Genomic DNA, 21365 nt, shown 5'->3' with positions numbered 1-21365 from the left:
AGGGTATATTTACTCCTTCTGCCTCTGGTGGTTGATGGTCATCAGAAATCTAGACAAGCTGGCAATGTCTCTTGTGGCTTTAGTGAACTAACTTCTGGTCTCTGCAAGGTTGGAGTCCTCTACAAAAGGCAATTTGAGTTCAGCCTGTGGATGACTAAGGCGCCGACAAATGTCGTCCTGCTATCCTTGCACCCACATCGAACACACAGATGGACAGACGAGTTGTTGAATGAATATACATTTTATATAAACCACCATCTATACAAGATATACTTATCCTAAATCAGCAAAGGAAAAGCTGGTCTAAATTGGCCATTATTTTGGTGTGGTAATTACATCTGGGCAAATAGGTTTTGTTTTTATCCTGCTGCGATACTCCTATGTGCGGGTCCCACACGTTAGAACAGGAGTCAACACAGTAATACTACAGACTTCCACTGTTCTGACCTGCAAAGCATCTGGAGTTTTACCACAAATGTTTCCAGGGTTATTTAATGAACTTCTCTGATGGAGAACCAACAGGTCAGATGGAAATTTGCGCAATACTTGAGATGATTTGAGTGAAAAACCAGTTCCAGTGACAAGCAAACTCAGGACTTAGTCCCAGGTAATGTCTCAAGTGTCAAAACGGGCCCAAAAAATGAAATGCTTAGGCAGACCATTTGGCACATATCAACCGGCATTATTTATTTATCTTTCTATGTGTTGTGGGAAAAACGTTCACTCGTTTAGATGAGAACCTGGAAAAATGGAATAAACAATCCACAGATCTTGGTAAACAACCTTTACAACGAAACTTTTACAACGCACTACCATTACAACGCGGTCATTACAACGCAAACCATTACAATGCATTGCGCTGGGGGGCGCTCTAGGATAGGGAATAAGTTTAATTTACTATCCAACATCTTCCCTAGTGTCCACGGGGACTGGAGTTGGAATAGTAAATTAAACTATTCACTATCCAACACCCAAAAGCACTATGCGTTGTAATGGATTGCGATGTAAAAACCGCGTTGTAAAGGCAGGCGTTGTAATAGCCTGCGTTGTAACGTCATACATCCACAGATCTTGCAGCAGATGGATTATCATTAGCAGCTCCTGAAACAACATGACACTGAACAAGGAGGCTGTGTGATTAGAAAGAAATTGGTCAGAATATATATTTTTATCTCTTAGAAATACAAGATCCGTTGACTAATTTTAAGAGGCATTTGACTATAGTGCAGAATGTAGCCTTTGTGACCAGCTGGGAGTATATGGGCAAGCAGTATTACAAGTGTGGCAAAGTGATGAGTGACCCAACCTCTCTGACTGTAGCTGGAGTTCTCCAGATGTTTGTTGCCTGAAATATGTAACCACAATGGTTAAAATTGCACAGAATTGTGAATTATTAGGATGATTAATGGAATATTTCCTCTGAATTTTACAGCTGACCCACAAGCTCCCCTTTTCCAGAGACCTGCCCTGTGGATAATTGTCTTGCTCACTGTCCTACTAGTCCTTGCTGTGGTGGGATCTGGCGTTTGGAGTAAGTACATAATTTCCCAGAAATATATGAAGTAGAATTGTATTGCTGAATAAACAAATAATAGCAGAAATATCCCCCAAGAATTTCAAATGAATTAATTACACTTATCAGGAAAAGGAGGTAAACTATAGTAAAATCAGCTTCACAACCTGGCAGCTTTCTCTCAGTCACCACCATTGCTTTATCAATTCATACTAGAGACCCAAAACACACAAACACAAATGCTTGCGGGAGCAAACATGAACACACACATACCCACATACACACATGCACACACATGCAAACACACACACACACATGCGGACACACAAACACATGCACTCACACCGTCACAGCATTCAATATTGAACTTCATTTCATTTAACTGCCTCTGAACATTGTTTACCTGATAAGCATCACAACTGTCCCTTCTGACAGTGGCGTAACAAAACTTGAGGAGGACCCCTGCAAGTTACATGGAGAATCCCCACCAAACTCAACAAGGAGCTATTAGGCCAGGGTACTGTGCTGAGGGGGGCCCACCGGAGCTCAGGCCCCACCACATCGCGGGGGCTTAGGGAGCCATGTTCCGCCACTGCCGTCTGAATCAATCTGTGAAAAGTCTTGCCTCCACCTTTACCAGTCATTTTTATTGAGTGGGCCAAGAAGAAGGCTCACACTCAGGGGTGTAACACAGGTCCCCGCAGCCCCCGCAATGTGGGGGGAGGGCGCGCTCCATGGGGCCCCTCACCATCCAATGACGCATGCCACCTGACATCAGAACACAACTCTTGCAACACTCTGCTCGGAAAACAGGACACGTTTCAGAGGCAACCATTTGTGCGTTTTTTTAAGTACAAAATGTCATATTTCCTGTCGCCTCTCGAATACATGGGGGTTTTAGGGAGCAGCCGAGCCACGAGGTCTGCCCCATGGGCAGATTTGGGAGGGGGAAGGGGGGAGAGTGGATGAGCGGCCATTTTGCCATGTTGGGCTGCCTGGGGATAGCCCAAAGGCAGCCCAAAACGAAGTTTAGCAGCCCAAAGGTTTTAAATAGGGAGCCCGCGTTCCCCAGCCACCATTTTTGGTATTGAAACCTGGTGGCTGGAAGCGAGTTAGGTAGTTTTTAATAAATGTGATGTGCATCTGTTTCAATAAAGCAGCCTTTTACACACACAAAATGGTAGTCGGTGTGCTTGCCCCCCTTCTTCCCTCCCAAAAACCAGACTTTTGACATTAGTGTCAACGCAAAAGTGAGCGTTTTTAATAGGGCACTCAGCTTCAGCCATAAGTACAGTCCTGGCAATATGATATTACTTGCGGAGGCCTCACGTTACGTGCCGTCACTTGACTCTCTATTTTCCAACAGGAAGAGTCACTAGTAGAAAGGCGGCAATTAAGCGCGGGCAGTAACGTTTCTTGGGTGCACTACTTCCACCCTGCGCCATACTTCCAGCCTGTGTGCCGCCCGTAGTTTGCTGCCCTATCACCATGCGGGACCACAGGGAGAGCCCTCAGCAGAAGAGGTCAGACAGTCATCTGTGCAGAGGGTAGATCTCTAGAAATCTGAGCGCCTCCACTATGCCGTACTGAAAGAGCTCACCCTCGTCCCATCCGCAACTCAGGTCTGACAATTCATGTTGCTTTCTGACATGCTGCCGATTTACAAATAATTTAATTTTAGCAGGCTGCAAGTTAAGTAGAACTGGGCACTGGTGCCGCAGCAGATTGGGCTCAGAGCTGAGCTAACTGACAGTTTTTAAGATCAACTGAGACCCCGCAGAACCCTGTCATGGGGCCTCTTTAGTTCGTTCCCTTTGCATATGTACGTTAATCCCCTGGGGGTGGCACCTTCCCTGTTACCAGCAGCTGTTTTTACGGCATGCAGCGCTCACTATCCTTACTACTTCGGGGACACAGACCTGTCTCCTTATATACTGCTTATAGTCCAGCAATAAAAAACCTGGGAGTTCGATGTTCACTTCACAGCACATCTGGTTTAGAAGCTCTGTAGGTTGTAGGCCACGCTCCGTGAGCTCAGGGATGTTTCATTTTAATCCACCAATGCAGACGAGGAGTTTAGAAGAGAACAGGGGCTAAAAATGAACTATGGCTACCAAAGTACTGGTGAGGTAACATTAAAAAAATACTATGAAAAATGCAGACGTTTTTATCGTGGGAATTGCAGCTAATGTAATGTAAATAGCAGTGAACTTGAAAACTGGATCGATTAACACTGAGATACTATCAAATGCAATGCATTTTTGAGTATTATTAAAATTACTAAATTTACTCAATGCCTTCAACTTCAAATACAGAAAAGCATTTCATTTTCACTTGAGTGCTATGGAAAGACCAAAAAGGCCTCTCAGTATAGGTTAGAATAATTTTTTATAATGAAATTAAGATCTTTTAGAGTCAAAGGTTGGTGGTTATGGCAGTGGTGTTTTTGTTTATTTGTGCCTCTGCAGTTTGTTTCTGGGGTGCATGAACAAACCAAGGTACTAGCCCACCACAGATTATAGTGAGCAATGCCATCACTGCTGCACAAGTAGACTAAAGGAGTGAGAAAGAAAATATGTAGGGGGTGTCAAGGGAGAGGGGAGAGGACAGAACTAGGTAAGAAAGCATGAGAGAAAGACAGTGAGGATGGAGGAGTGAGAGAGAGAAAGTGTGCAACAAAAGAAAGAAGTGAAAGTAAGAAGGTGAACCAATAAAAAGAAGAAATCGAGTGGTAAAGAGCCATATAGAAGAAACAGGAAAGTGGATGGAGGGGAGACAGATGAACAGAGAATACAGGGGAGAGAATAAAAGTTAAGGAGAAAAAGCAGGCAGAGAGAACCGTGTGAGAAAGGAGAAGAATGGATGGAAGCGCAAGGAAGGAGCATGCAGAAAAGAGAAAGGAAGAGGAGGAAAAGCAAACAGTGAGAGAAGTTTGAGAAAGGAAGAGTGGATGAAAGAGCAAGGGAAGAGAGCATAAGTGAGAAAATGGGATGAGGGAAATCGGAAAGAGTGGGGAGAACTAAACCAGCTTCAGTGCATCCAGCAGGTTCCAGTTAGCAAATGTGCTGATCTCTCAAGGTGGCATCTCTTTCCATTATCTGAAGTTGCACTCTGTAGAGCACTGCTCCTTTACCCTGTTACCTAAGTTTGAACCATCACCTTGCAATGCTAGGACAGAACTAATGGGCAGATTAGCACATATTTAGTGATTGTGCTTGCCTGTAATAGAACAGCACTGTTTTTCTCTTGCCTGTTGTACATTGCACCCCTCTCGTTTTGTCACCATGCTGTATAAATTATTTCAACATTTTCAAAGGGCAGGGGACACAAACTCAAGCGGTCTCTAAACAACACCATTCTGTTTTGCTTCAGAACAAACTCTTTTAAAAATTCAGGCTTACCTTATTGAAAGAAGGATTAAAGGTATTGCCCTTAAATGAGCAAATAAAATATGTTGATCTCTGTTATGGGCGTTTCTAGACTATTACATTGCACAACAAAGAGTCATTTCTATAATGTATCTCAATGCTGGTGAGATAATGCATTTGTTCTTGCATTGAATTCTCGCTCGCTCATAGTGTGACTTATGGCATTGGAATGTCACTCATGAGACACTGAAAACATTTAAATGTCGCTTATGAGGCCGCAGAAAACTTGGCAGCTATGGCTGAGGGCTCTCCTTTGCAGCAATCGCACTGTCTTCAGTCTGCACACAATTGTGTTCAGCTTCATAAGTAGAGTTAGTACAGCTGAGTGCTCTGCTTTGCAGTGAGTTACTCTCTGCAGTATGATTAGGTGCTTTGTAAGCCTTTTTAAGATCTTAGAGTTTCTTGTTGCTCAAATGGGTGTTGTTTCTGTTATTTAAATGTTTCTCTCGTCTTCATTCCTTGATTTTGCTCGCGAGAAAGTATCACTCATGTTCGCTGAATGTCACTCATAATTACACTGGAATTATGAAAATGTCATACCTTGGCAGCTATGGTTGTGGTGTGTGTGACGTAGCCCGGCTCCTGCACACGTGTCATTCAAAATGCTGGTTGTTCAGTCTTGCCTCTTTTTTTTGCACACACTGCACTGAAACTAAATGAAAATTAATCCACCATGTCGATTTGCAGAGGGAAAGAAAAGTGTGGTATTATGGTTTGTGCATACATGATACAGATCCATGGGTTGCTTTCAGTGTAAGTTAGCTGAGCCATCAGTTTCTAAAGAGCTGGGGGAGGGAAAGGCTAAAGAACATATTGAAAACTGAAGATAATATGGACACTTATTGCTGAAGGCCCTTCATGTAATATATGTATTTTGTGGGTCTAGTTTACATTAGTTAGATTGCCAATTCTTTACTTGATCTCTTACTCTGTTTTCATCCATCCAAATGTACTCTTAAATGACAGTGTTACAAAAATACAGAAACACACTCTCCAATATGCATATTAGTGAGGCTCCAACACAATCAATAATTCTCAGGATTTATGTAATGATTTGACAATATTTTAAAGGATAAATCCTAAAAATGTGGTCCAGTTTTGATTCGACTGCTACGGTTTGTGGAAGCTCAGAGGGTCAGGTTGCTCCATATAAGCCTAGATTATATTTGACGGAATATCCTACTATAACTACAGACACATCAAGATCCCCAATGAATACTGTTAAATCAGGCTCACCTTCCGACCCTTGCACCCCTCGGGGTATATTCACAAGCCCGTACCACCACCACAACGTCACTTTCAGTGACATTGTGGTGGTGATAGGGGCCTCGCCTTATTCACAAGGCAGCGTTAAGCCACTTAATGTGGCTTAACGCTGCATTGTGAATAAGGCCCCCTTACATGCTGTGTTTAGCGTGAAAGGGGCGTGTAGTGGGTGTTGTGGTGGGCGTTCCACCGCAACACCCAATGATTTTGATGCTACCCCCTATTCACAAGGGCAGCGTAAATTGGAGGTAGCGCCAAAATGAAGACCAGGAAAACCCTGGTCTTAAGTTGGCGAAATGAGGAGAAATACTTTATTTCTCCTCGTTTTTGCTTATTCCTTGAGTGCTGCCTTGTGCAGTACACATGGAAAAAGCAAAATGCTATGGTTTGTTTATGTAACAGAAGGTGTCCCTTCCTGTACATAAACAAACCTTTTTTAAACATGCCGTTTTGTAACTTACGTGTGTGCTGCATGAAGCAGCACACGTGTAAGTTACAAACAGGCATTTTAGGTTTTTTTATGTGCAGGAAGGGACACCTTCCTGCACATTAACAAACCTCCCTGTTTGCAGACACCCTTGCACACTGGTGCAAGGGTGCCTGCGTTGGCGCTAAGTTGTGAAATTTAGCGCCATCACATGGGGAAACGCAAGGCTGCACCATATCCTTGTGAATATGGTGCAGCCTTGTGTTTCCGAAGTGGCGGAGAGAGGCGTTAAGCCTAGAAGGCTAATGCCGCTCTCCGCCACTTACTTGCGAATATCCCCCCTGGTTTTTACATTTTGCTATAGGTCTTGTGGTCCCAAAACTCTCGGAAATTTCTAATAAGTCTCTGGCCTCTGCTGAACTTCTACCAAGATGGAAACATGCTTTTATAAAAAAAATCTGTGGATATCAGTATCCGTTCTACTTTCAGACCTATTCCTTTATTAACATTCCAAACTGAGCTATATGAAAAGTTTGTTAACTGTCAGTTAGAGTGACCAACTGTCCTTAAATTTCACGGATGTCCTTCATTTTGGTGTCATGTCCATTGTCCGTAATCATTCCTTTTACAGATGCCTTTTGTCCGTAATTTTGGAGATCAATTACAGCAAGCTGTGCTATTCCCCTGAGAAGCGCCAGGAGATTAAAAGTTCTCAGGGGCCAGGGCGTACCTCTGCTGAACTTCAGAGGCTGCAGCAGCCCCTCACTGAGCTCGTACAGACTGTAGACAGGCCCATTGTCATTCTGACTGAGGCTGATTATCTCCTTTCAATTAACAATGCGCCGTCTGCCTTTAGCATATCGTGTGAGTGAGTGCCTTGGAGGCCAGTGACTCACTTGGAGCTAGTAGATCGTAGTTGGTGATTACAGAGAAGCTTCCCCCAAACAGAGTACTGTGGAGAACTTGCAGCCTTGTGTAATTTGCCAATTTTGTTCACTGAGAGTGAAGGGGCAGGAGCTGGCACGGGCAGGAGAGGTGACGGGGTAGGATTGGAGAGGTGAAGGGGCCAGGCGCATAACACAGGCCCGCAGTGCGGGGTACACCGAGCTGCAGGGGATCCCTCAGCACAGTACTCAGGCCTGAGACCTATGTATTAAATCTGAAGCGGGGGCCTCTCCATGTACCTCGCAGGGGGGCCCCCTCAACTTTCGTTACGCCACTGCTCACACTACACCAATGGCCTGGTGCAAAATGGTGCCCACCTACCCCTGAAACATGTAGTGAGGGCCCCTGAGACTCCCATATCTCTCATAAATACATCGACCAAGGTTCAATGGGGTTCTCCTGAAGGAATCATTCATTGCATGGATGTGTGTGACAATATATACCATCTTCCTGATAGTGTAAAGAAAATCAACACACAGTGATCCACCATTTAACCCAATCCGGTGCTGCAGGATGGAAATGAGTCACAACTCTGGAGAACACTGCTACTGCTGCACCAGCATCAAATTATAAAGAACAATTTTTTTTGAATGCTATCCAGAGGGATTGTCAGTGGATTGGCTGATTGCAACCATTAATTCCCATCACCTTTTGTGTACATTATGATAAAAACCAATAGGTTGGGCTTTAGCAGGCTGGTAAAATGGTTATTTTTTTTTAAGTTGCATGAATGTGCCACAAAATTAAATTAAAAAAAAATTGGCCACCTAAACGTGGACACCATATGCTTGCCTTAAACAGTCTTAGTTTAAAAATCCTTCCTTGGTGTGTCTGTTTTACTATCAGTTTGCTTTTGAGTATAAGGATTTCAGGTGCGCCATGCATATTATTATTGATATTAATATTTTGAAGAAGACAAGAATAAATCACCAGCTAGTCAACCTCTCGAAACGTAAGCAGCTAAAATATTGCAGTGTTACTTAAACACTTCATAACTTTAAATTGGCGACACTAAATAAATTGCCACCAAAGTGTGAACCCAAAGAGCTTGCAATAGGTCTCACATTTGCGAGAGTGTGAGCTATCAGCATTGTGAATAACAATGCCTTTTAATTATTTCTTTTGAAAACCTGCAAACAGTGCGTAAACACACACTTTGTACTTAGAGTCGCTGCCTACCAGAAGCAAGGCAACAGTAACAATGCCTCTTTTACTGCCAGTCTTGCTTCACAAAAGCAAGGACTATAAGTGCAAAGGGGCCAATTAGGATGGCGGTGAATCTGCATCCTCCGGGCCGGCGGAAGCCACCGCCGGCCTGGAGGATGCGGATTCACCGCCGCGGACATCGGAAACACCCACTGCCACATTAGGATGGCGTTGGGATCAGCGGTGGACGGCAAGTCCGTCCGCCGCTGATCCGCGGTGTATGCAGGCAAATATGGTGGCGGTGTCTGCAAGGCAGCGCCAGCCATATTAGGATGCAGGCTGAAACATGCTTTTCCACGGCGGCTTTTCCGCCGTGGAAAAGCAGGTGGTCTTTTGTGTTTGGGGCCCGTTGCGGGCCCCCAGGGTGTTGGGGGGTGGGGGATGCACATGGGGGGTACCTATGGTACCCCCCTGCATTTACATGCACAAAGCGGCAGGCACCGCGTAGGTCGGTCCGCCATCCTAATAGGCCTCTATGTGCGTATTTACGGACTGCTTGCAGGTTTTCAAAATACATAAATAAAATAAAATGCATTAGCAGTTACAATGCCAATAGCTCAAACTCTCGCAAGTGTGAGACCTATTGCTTTGCAAATGTTTGTTAATAATTGTTCCTGTGATAAGATTTTGAACAAGTTAGTCCATTGTTGTTTTCCTAGTTGTGATAGAAGTATGTACAAATTAGTAACATGACTGCTTCTTTAAATTGGGAAACTTTTACAAAAATGTACTAATGCACATTTGAGTTTAAATAACTTGAGCTTGTCACTAAACAGGTAGGATGACCTTTTGAGATATAAAGTACTGACTATTTCGGTTTGTTACTAAATTGATTAACACACATAATTGAGAGCCTGTCGGTAGCTAAACAGGTTTTCAAAATTTGCAAAGACAATAGGATTGAAGGTATTTTAGACAGGTGAATATTTTCCTTTAAAAAACCTTTTCTCAATTCCAGCATGCTGATACCAGTTTTCTGGTGATGTTTTTGGGTAATTCACATTAACACAATGGTATGCCACGCTGTTTATGGTTCATTGGATTGGCATTTATAGTCTGGAAAAAGTATACATTATTCCAAGACTGATTCTGCACGGGTTTTCCCTACTTGTGGATTGTGATACCACATGACCACCATTTCATGTAACTTTCCACGGGACTATTGCCAAATGTATATAGTTGAAAGACAACAAGCTTCTAGCTATTGCAATTGTATAGCTTTTTGTTGATTAGAAGAAACCATTATTGGTTTGTAGCTCTGAAAAAGTCTTGGGGTACTCCCTCTAGGACGAAACACGTGTTGGTGACAGATACAAGAAAAGAGTCTAAATGTGATGAAAATAATAAAAAAAGGAGACACTACCTGAACAAGGAGAACCAACTTTGTTCAATGTGTATTACTTGACTATTAATTTAACCTGTATACTTGAGATAGCGTGTGCCAGAGTGTTTATTGTACGATGCTTCTAAGCGGGTCTGGGGCAGTAGGTTGAATTGCTTCCTGCTCTTTAAGCACCTTTTGTAAGTATTATGATAATTCCGGTTTAAATACTCTTAGTGGAATAGTACTTTAGCGCCACTACCCATTCATTCAGCCATTTATATTGTTTCCAGGTTTGGGCAGTGGTATTTGGTCATTCTTTACATCTGTTTATTTTTGTGAAATATGCTTGCAAAAAAAACTAAAACAGATACAACCACTTTACCAGTTTTCCAAGACCAGACTTATTGGCTTTGCTAATAATCATTTGAAATGACTCAGGGCATCTCGACTATCACTTCGAAGCAGTTTTAAAAAGTTTAGCGCAACGCAATAACCAAGGTTGCTACGCTACGATACTCTAGGAAAATTGAGGATCGTAGAGCCATATCAACTAACATATGGTTCTGTTGCTCTCTTCCCACTTGTTGGTTACATAAATAGACTGTGTACCAACATGCACACATCTCTGCACTGTGTATAGTCTAGCACAGGCTAGACTATACTGTTGCCATTCCAGTACATCATACTATGCTTACACAAATTTTAAAACTTTGCACACATTGGATGGATGCTGGACAGTGCAGATGACATGCAGTGTGTGAAAAGTGACAAGAAATTAAAACATTTCTCCTTAGTAACACCAACATTAGGAGGCGTTACTATTTACTGCAAGGCCCTTTCTACCCATTTTAGTAGATAGGGATTTGTGTTACTTAGCATGACTGTGCACTGGTGCAAAGTGTTGATAAATCTGTTGCTTCGTGTTATGAGGACATCGTGAATCCAGTCCAGTGCAGTTTCTAGGATTTGCAATGTGGCTTTCTTCAACTCAGTCAATAAACTGGTACACCCTTTAGTGAAAGTAAAGAAGTTGATAGATGGCAACGTTCTGATACGGAGTGACATGCCAACCCTGTTCATGAATAATTATTCAGCAATTGTTATTTCTTTTTTAAACCTAATCTTGAGGCCTATTAGGATGGCCCCTGAGGTGGAGGGACCGTCCGCAGGGGCAGCGGCGGTTCCTCCGTTGGAATTAGGATGTGACCGCCACCCTGGCGGTCACATCCTGTATATGTAACATTGTGGCGGGTGCTGCTTTAAGCAGCACCCGCCACAAAGTGAAAAATGCATGTTTTCCTTTGACATGCACAACGTGGCAGGCACCGCGTGGTGCCTGCCACCTTGTGCATGCCAAAGCAGGGGGGTACCATAGGTACCCCCCCTGTGCACCCCCAAACACCATGGGGTCCCGCAAGGGGCCCCCAGAAGCAAAGGTCCACATGCTTTTCCACGGCGGAAAAGCCGCCACGGAAAAGCATGTTTCCGCACCCATCGTAATTTGGCTGGCAGTGTCTTGCAGACACCGCCACCATACTGCGGTCCACACCTGCGGATCAGCGGCGGACGGGCCTGCCGTCTGCCGCTGATCCCACCGCCATCATAATCTGGCGGTGGGTGTTTTCTATGACTGCAGCGGTGAATCCGCCTCCTCCGGGCCGGCGGTGGCTTCCACCGGCCCGGAGGATGCGGATTCACCGCTTGTTTGGTGAGTCCTCCTTTCATGCAAAATCCAAACAGCCTCCCTCTCTTGTTAACTTGTACTGAAAAGCCTGCTTTGTCAGCTGCAGAACATCTGTGCTTCATGAATTAGTCTTAACAGGACCCTGTAGTAGGGACAGAAGTATGACGGCATCATATGAACTTTTTCAATACCATCAAAAAGGTACAGGTGACAGTGCGCTACAAGCTCATCCTACCGAACCATGTCACCGATGGTTGGCAACTCGACTAGTATGGGATAGATGTCTACTTAGCCATGCCATGGTAGCACCACATTTAGTGATGGAGAACTACACCCTAAGGCCATCAGCAAAAAGTATTTTGGGCTGCTAGAATGTATTTTGGGGCCGTGGAAATCAGAGTGCTTTATGAGTAACGTTAGCAGAATGCTCCATGTCACTGAGTGTGCAATGATCCAGTGCTAGGATGTGTTTAACATTTAACAAATATTTGTTTTAAGATGTATTGGTGTAATTGAATCAACTGAAGTGAATCAGGACTACAACTCCCAGGATTAATTCCAATGTTACAGTGAAACTCAGGAGTGGAGCACTGAGACCTATGGAACACTGAGCCATCTGGTAAAACCTTATATTTTGGGTCTATGCAGTGATACACATGACCATAATGTAGGGGTCCAGTGAGACCAGCAGCGTCTAGAGAGTCAATCACTCTCGCTCGAGGTGCCTTACTTCTCTCACTCTATGGTAGAGGCTCTACCCCTCCCCCAATTTCATTATTTAGTTGTTGGGTCACTTTCGTTTTGTATAGCACCAATGCCATTCCAACAAACTGTGGACTGACCTCCATATTTTAATATTGTGCACATTCCCAGCTTGGAGGACCAAATGTTCATATTCTAATGGCTTCTGGGGATGAAAGCAAGTGCAGGAATACTACACTGTTCATAGAAAAGTCAGAGTAGGAACTGAAGGCATGTCAATCACAGGGGCTGTGATGGTCAGTTGGCTTCAGGTGGACTATTTGAAAGATTAAGAACCTCCTTAGCTTTGCATTCCACTCTAATAGTTGCCTTCTCTTCTGACTCCTCTCGCTTCAGTTTTCAAGTTACATCAGGAGATCGGGGACCTGAAGATGCTACTGAAACAGAGAGATAAATGTAAGTATCCCAATAAACATGGTCACTTCAGAATTATTATATGAACAAATGTTTATGTTGCACCATTTTCTCAAAATTAGAATAAATATCACAAAAGCCTGAAGGGGCACTCATCATCCTCTCCAAACTTCATTTGCTCACACACATCTCACAACTATCACATCCAGCTTGTGCGTTGTCCCTGGACATGTCAGAGTGGGCCCAGGGTCGAAGCCTCCACAAGATTTCCATTTCGCTCTGATAGACAAACAGAAGAAGCCTGGTGGCTTTTGAGCACTTATTGTAATCCTTATAAGATCGAACCCAGTTGCCTGACAGGTATGATCGTGCAATAAATAAGAGAACTCCATGTTTAGTACCCCACAGACAGTAAAGTTTTCTCTCTCTCTCTCTTTCTGTCTTCAAGAGGGAGAAAGTTGTGCTGCACTGTTACCTTTTTCAAGGCCTGTATGCATGTGTCTTGCTGCAGATCCAGATGTATAAAGGTTGGCTGGGCAAATGTGGTTTTCCCTGGTACTGTGGTGTGTCGACTGCCACTGCACCCCTTTCAGCTTTAAATCCTAGAATCATAAGCGTTTCATATCCAGCAGGTGCTGCATTGCATCCTGTACTGCATGTACTGCAATTCATTACAGACTAGGGGACAGATTTACTAATATTTGGCGGAATGCAATGGAGTAAAACAACATGCTGTGCTGCATCAAATGGAGACAGCGGGACTGCAGCATATTTACTAAGATATGGTGGATTCCTGCTCTCTCTGCACTGGCGCACTGAGTACAGCCTATTGTCAGCACTGGCACCCTTGGGCCATGGTGCTGCATTACAGGCAGGATTTTGTTTTGTATAGGAAAGAATACCTTCCTGCACAAAACAAACTTCCGAGGTATTTTCCTCTTTTGATGGATGCTTCTGAGTGAAGAGCACGTGTACAGATAAAATAAGGAGAAATAGATATATTTTTCCTCATTATGCCTCACATGGGAAGTCATACCATTTTTATGCATTCCCAGGTTTACCAGTGTTAGTAAATCTGTGAATGCTGCAAAAACCATGCATGGAAGTGTTGGAACACCCATGCTCCACCCACTGAACGCCTTCCCAGGTCAGAGTAACGCTAGGCAGCAATTTACGCTGCCTTGCGTTACTCCAAATTTTCTATCCTACACTGAGCCATGCAAGGTTGCTCTGTGTGGGTAGCATAGTAAATCTGACTTTATGGCTTGCATTGCCCTTGATTGATGCAAGGGCAACACCAGACCTTGATAAATTTGGCCCTAACTGTCCAGTTTCCATTTCATCAGGAGGGACCAAAGAGAACACTTTACCCTTCTTAGAAATAGGATCCAGCGCTGGGGATCGAACCGTGAGCCCCTGGGTTCCGGAGTCAGCCACCCTGGCTGCTGCGCCACACCTCTTCCAAAAGCATTCAGTGTAACTGCAAGGTGGGGGAAGATGCCCGGGGCATTACACGACTGCTCCCTTGGTTAGGCACTCGCCCGACATTTTACCAGTTCCGGCATCTTGTTAACTGCTCCTCCTACACTAGAGGATCGGGAAGCCGAACCCAGCGAATTCAGCGAGCTGATCCCAATAGGCCTGAACTTGACCTCAGCACCCTGCCCTGATGTGAGAGAGGGGACCAGGAGCTTGATAGCTTTAACCCCTTCCATGCTCATGACGAGCTGAGCTCGTCATGAGGCAAAGTGGAGCTGCGCTCATGACGAGCTGAGCTCGTCATGACCACACCCATTTCCATTATGGCCCAGCACAGGAGAGGAATATCGATAGCAGCGATGGTGTTAAGCCCAGCTCAGATGCAGAGCTGAAACGCAGGCGGGGGCCCTGCACTAAGTTCAAGCCCTGACTCCGCGGAAGCAGCGACCCTATTTTTGGGTGTGGCTTGCAGTGTTGTGTGAGCTCCCACCTACGACCAGTACCTTGACATCAGCTCAGCTCACACCCAGCATGGGAAGTACCCTTGCCCCATGCCAGCCATAAAAGGGGCGCCTACCAAAGAAAATGCAAAACAGTTAGTTTATGGCTAGCTGCCACCCCGTTGCTGTTTGTCAAGCTTGCCACTCGCCCACCTGGTCACTCTATAGCTTCACACACACAACGCTTAAGGGGGTGCAACCCAGCAGCACTTGGGCATTTGGGGGAGAGGGGCTTCAGGGGGTGGATCAGAAACGTAGTAAGCTATTAAAGGAAATAAAGGTAATAAAAGCAACAAAAAAAACAATTACAGCAAAGTATAAAAACAATAAAAAAAAGCCAAGTGTGAAAGGTAAGAGCACCAGCAAAGCACAAACAAAGTGACACGAACCAACGCGCCTTCAGGATCTTAAGCCAAAGTTTATTTTGCTAGGTTTCTTGGTCTCAGAATTTAGATAGTTAGAATTCCTCAAGGTAGCTGGAAGCTCACTTGCAGGGTGCCTAATCAGGGCGGGCACCTGCAATGCCAGAAAGAATAGCTGGGTATAACAGATGCACTACAATGAGGTCACTAACGAATACGACAGAAATAATGTCAACACCCTTAAAGTGCCAACTCCAATATTTCACAGTGCTGGAAGCTCAAAAGAGGAAATTTCCACAAAACCCTAGTGAATCAAATACCTCTCTCTGGTTGGGCTGACTAATTCAGTTGCCCCAACCTTAACCCAGCAAGAGCATGGCACAGAACAGACATCCTTGGGACAGAGTGCAGATCTGACTCCTAAGTCCATGGAACAAACCTCAGTGATCTAGCCAATGGAGCTTTCCTCCACGTCCATCTCCATATCAAACCTAGATTATAAAGCACAGCAATCAATGGCTCCCATCCAGGACGCATGTCAAATGCTACCATGCTAGTATTGTATCAGTCTGATAACTCCACCCCAAACCCATCCTACAGCAACCAAGCGCACAAGGAAGTGTCAGTGGACAAGGGAGGAGTTGCGTCCCCACTGGAACAGACCTAACCCCCTACAACAGATGGTTGGAGTGACCCATGTACGACGAAGCTCTTCCCCCGGTCAGATTTAAGGGATCATCTCTGCCACAACCAAGATGAATCAGGTTACTGTAATAAATGGACCACAGAATAACTTTGCAGTAACATTAAAATAACATCACCAATCAGTCAATCATACCAAGATGCATAACTGGCATCAATTAATTCAAACCTGGCCACAATAAATGCACTTACATGGCAATCACATACGTTTGAATTACAGATTGTTACCATACAGACTATCGCCACAACAATTGGGGGGATGGCAATAATAATAAGCCAATGCCATCCAATTGTCGAGAAGTTCGGCTCACTTCTGGAGGTGTCCTCTTCATTAGTCACTGCAGTAAGGAGGGCAAAGGCACCCCCAGCCAACTCAGCCACCCCTGCTCTGAGAAGGTGGCTATCCATCAAGGGAAGAGTGACAACTTACAAAGCACTTTGGATATCAATCAGGAAACGGCTATGGGAAACTCCAACAAGCTAACCCCCTAAAACTTATCAGGAGCAGAAACAGGAGCTCATGATACTTCAGCCAGCAACACAAATTGCTCCGTGGTACAGGCTGCGAACATTTTGACCGAAGCCCAAGGCAATGATAAAAAGCTGTCACGAAGGGCAAAGAAGCACTTAAAAAAGCAGACAAAAAGTCACACAAGCTAGCAGCACCATCTTTCAGTTGGATTTAATAGGCATTCAGGCCTCTTTTGCAGAATGCCACAAGGAAAGGAAGGAGGCCTCTGAGCTCAAGCATCAACCCCCACAACCAGTTTCAAACATTGCCCAGAAGATGGTCCCAATCTTCCAACACAAATTCTCTGGAAGTAATTTCCCTTGGCCAGTAGCTACTCATGATGCATGATCTTCATGGGCAGCGGAGGCCCTGGGAAAGGGGGGCTGATCATCCACTGAGCTTAAAGTGTCATCTTATAATACAAAGGGCCTGATTGAGATCTTGGCGGTAATCGTCCCACCGTCGCTTTTTTAGCAATTTACCTGACCGCCAACTAGGTGACCTGCCTGCTCGATTTAGATGTTAGTGGGTCCATGGACAAAAGCCCATATGATTCCCGTCCATTCTGCCAGATTTTTTCTCCCACACCAATGGCCCCATAGGCAAAGGCAGCTAATCGTGGGAGTCCTATCACTATTCCTGCTAATCCAATCACAATGTGCCTTCCGATCGAGAAAAAAGTGATGAGAATACCTCCAACTTTGAGTTGGCCTAATCAAAGGAAATTGGTTAAAAACGTACCTTTTTTTAAAGTTTCCTCTTCCATTAGTGACTCAGACACCATTGTCCAGGTCTCTCCTTTCCTGCTACGACTTGACCACAATTCTAAACAACTCCTTGTCGATGGGATTTAAGGTAGGTTGCAATGTAACTTTTCATACTATGAATCGTGTAACAACAAATGCTGTAGGCTTGTTTATTTTTACTTTGCTGTTACTTAAATTTGGTTTAATATGTGCACTGCATTGGTGCTCATTTCACAATTTATAAAGGTAAAAGGAACAAACCAGTATTGACACAAAAAAATGATGTTGTTGTAGTGCATGTTGTTGGGCAATCAATAGTGTGTATGTGTTGTTTTGTGTGCAATGCAATCTGTACGAAAAGGGGCATTACATATTACCTAAATATTAATTTTCAACACAAGACATATATTTCTACTTACAAATTAACGGGTAGTACCTACCAGTCTCCACTCCACCAGGGGCGCACTCTGCCAGGACACCACTGCCAGGACACCACCAGCACAACGGGGACATCTACATCATTTCGGCGCAAGCCCACCGGCCTGACAAACAGTGCTATTAGCCAGCAGAAATGCCCGCTGCCACAACGGTTTCCTGTCTATTGTTGCAGCAGCATCTAAATACTGTGGTCGGACTGCCGTCATCTTGACTGAGTACTTTGGACCACCGGTGCAGCGGGACTTCTGTAGTACTACCAAGCCCCAAACTTCTTAGCCAGCACCAAGGCCAGGTCACGTACACCTGCAAATAACTTCGGAATGGATGATAATGCCCAGGTGTAATAACTCGAGACACTCGGCCCAAGTCGTTCTGCTCTGGCTGCAAGCAAAGGTCCAAACCTGCCCAGCGATGACAATGCCAGAATGTCGAAAAATAACGTTATGGTATTTCATCAGAGTACACTTTACATGGAAGCATGGACACTCTAAACAGGGCAAATATTCTGCAAATCTTGAAACATATCCCTTGCTTGGCACACTACATCTCCGACGGCCTACTACAAGTCCAGTTTAAAACACTAAGCAGCCATGTAGCAAAAGAATCAGCAATGGCCACCTGGAAAGACGCTGAGCTAGCTCAGAAGATAGTGACCGAGAATGAAAATTATGCTAATTGGGGGATCAGGGTTGAGGCCCCCCAACAAGAAAGGTAGCCACATATATTGATGGGGAAACCCCAGCACCCGGCCAAAGCAATCTAAAGTGAGGTGCATACTAAAAGGAACATCAACCAGAAACCCAAACAAACACCCACCCCGTCAGAGAGAATGTTGTTCTCCTTAGACCCAAACAGACCAACAGCAGAACATAGAGGGGCAGATTTATGAAGGCCTTACGCCGCCGGTGCGTCACTTTTAACATGGGAAAAAGTGACGCACCGGCGGCGCAGGGCCTTCATAAATCTGCCCCAGAATTATTAGAGACATGCTGGCTCACATCGAATAAATTCCTGGGGGTGGCTATCCCTTAAGTAGGGGAAAACTCGACCTGTTCATAGCCCCCGCTGACAGAACAAGGTTGATCCCCACAGCCCTGCCCCAACAAAGCCTCTCTTAGTGATTTCATGGAAGGTTCAGGGGCTCAAGAACACCTTACATTACAAAGAAGCGCAAGCATTTCTTCAGTGTGGTGATCTTCTATGTTTGCCAGAGACTTGGATCACAACTCGTCTACTAGTCCCTAGCTTTGCCAAAATCCAACATCAGCTACAAGAACTCCATCGAGCTGATACATTCCTGGCTGCAGTATTTAGATGTGTACTGGCTGATCCGCCGAGTGCGCTAATAGACTGTTTACCGTCATATAAGCGGCTCACCTCCGTTCACACAGCAAACTCCTTTGCTGGCTAACAGTATTGCGCCACTGCCAGGGCAGTGGGTTTGCACCGAGCCTATTCAGATTTCACAGATGTGCTGTCGTTGTCCTTGCAGCAGATTTGTGATGGAGTGAGTCAGTCACAGGACACGTTCAACATTTTACTATTCCTGTGACTTTTGAATGGATGCTAGCATCACACACCTGATGTATTTGTGAAAATTGTTGTCACCTGCATACCTCCAAGTGTCATCTAGAGACCCAGAGAACTGGAGGCGATTCTTCCAGCCCCCCCCCCTCTTAACAATATATCCCTGGGAGGAGAAGGTCTAGCAGATCCTACATCTTGAAGGCCTGACAGGCATTCCTGGTAGAGACTGGTAAGTAATCATTTTTTGATGTCTCACTAAACATACATGAAGTTTTTGCTTTAACTGTTGCAAATGTGTTTTGCACTTTTCTTAACATGTAGCATAGCAGTCTCCTCACTCTAGCCTCCAAACCAGTCCAACCTTCTGCTCCAACTCAGGTCCCTTCCTCAACACAATTCCTAACTCCCACTCTAATCCCAAGCCCTTCACTTCTTTGCAGGCACCCACTACAACAGACACAAGCAGCACAATCTTAGACACACATAAATACACAAAGAAACACAAACAAACATACAAACAACACATACATACTATTTTAGCTACACCTATAAGCACGACAATGTTGAGTAAATACCAACAAATAGAAGATGTAGAATTGAGTTTATTCTTATAAATGAAGCACTCCCTGTATACAGCTCCGGTCTCTGAGTCGATCACCAGTAACTGACTAGAATACAGTTAGAGCATACAGTACAAAAGCTGTCAACTGAGAATGGTCTCGAGTGATGTACAATTGAATAATAATATCACTCGAGACCAAATTGAATAAAAACAATAGCACGAGTCGGTGTGAGTTCACGCGATGAATGCACGAGGGAAACCTCGCATCAAGCATGTACTCGTGCCGACTCGCGCACAACACAACACACCTTCCTCCCTTATGAGAAAAAAAGGAAGAAGAAAAAAAAACACAGTGAATTACATTTTTTTGATAATGAAAGCAACAAAATCAGACAACCATTTCGGTTTCTTGGTGACTCTTTTAGGTAAGGAAACACTGCTATCATGACAGGTTGTTACAGTAGGTGCAGTGTCCTGGTTGGTAATACAATTACTTGAACAGCAAGGTAAAACATCTGCAGTGCAAGAATCTTTATCCAAAAAGGAAAAATCAGAATGTTCAGGAATAACTTCTTTACAGTAAACATCCTTGTCAGCTTTGAGGACAGCAATCCTACTCAGATTCCAAACCTTATTATTGGATAATCTCACAGAGTTTTTTAAGACTTCTGAAACTTCAAAAGGACCCATAAATGAACTCTCACCTTTTTTTACTTTCCATGGTTTCTTGACCTTTACCATCATGCCCACTTCTACCTTGGGATCTTTTTTTGAGCCATGTTTCTCATCAAAGTATTTTTTGTTTGAGCAATGAGTGCGAATAAGGTTTTCCTTGACTATATTCAAATCCACATTGGAAGGAGTGGATTTTATCAACCACGAGGGATTCACCTTTGTCCTAGGAACTCTTCCTCTCATGATCTCAAAAGGAGAATATCCCGTCATTGAGTTCGTGGTTGTCCTGTACATCCACACTTTCTTAAAAATCTCTATTTCCCATGTTTTGTCATCATTACTAGTGATCTGTATGGCTCCTTTCAGAACTCTATTGAATCTCTCTATAACCCCATTCCCACTGGGATTATATAAAGAAGTAGTAGAGTGAACAATGCCAAGTCTTGAAAAGTAATCATTTGCTTTCTTGGAGATAAATTGTACACCATTGTCTGATATTATCTTTGCTGGTAACCCTTCTTCAATAAAAACTTTATCTAGGAAACACAAAACCGAATCAGTATCTATCTTCTGGACAATTTTGATAATGGGCCATTTTGAGAAAATGTCAATAGCTGCTATAACATACTTGGATTCGCAGCCAATGGGACCCATAATGTCTATAGCAATGGTTTCCCAAGGATTATTTGGAATACTATGTGTACCCATATTGGGTTTTAAAGTAACTAAGGACTTATCAGAATTGGCACATACCACACAATTTCTGACTAACCTTTCAATAAACATGTCCATCCCTGGCCACCAAAATAAATGTTTAACCTGTTGCTTGGTTCTAACCATTCCACTATGACCTTCATGACTCTGTGAAACTATAATTTTCCTCACACCCACTGGTGGTACAATGCGTTCACCCCTTTTAATGATGTTCTCACAATATGAAAGTTCCGACCTTAC

The 21365-nt window shown here is 44.1% G+C and overlaps 1 protein-coding gene across 1 annotated transcript in view; it reads left to right on the top strand.

The window, feature by feature from the left end:
• The window catches only part of LOC144769737 (killer cell lectin-like receptor subfamily B member 1), a 357657-nt gene that overhangs the window by 72301 nt on the left and 263991 nt on the right, over nt 1–21365 (top strand). The window contains exons 2-3 of the mRNA XM_078653917.1: nt 1433–1531; nt 12892–12972. Coding sequence (XP_078510043.1) covers nt 1433–1531; nt 12892–12972 — 180 coding nt within the window. The remainder of the gene's footprint in view (nt 1–1432; nt 1532–12891; nt 12973–21365) is intronic.

The sequence above is a fragment of the Lissotriton helveticus genome, chromosome 7, assembly GCF_964261635.1.
Source record: "Lissotriton helveticus chromosome 7, aLisHel1.1, whole genome shotgun sequence".
NCBI classification, from domain to species: domain Eukaryota; kingdom Metazoa; phylum Chordata; class Amphibia; order Caudata; family Salamandridae; genus Lissotriton; species Lissotriton helveticus.
The sequence above is the reverse complement of the archived record's forward strand: the minus strand, read 5'-3'. Positions and strand labels throughout refer to the sequence as shown.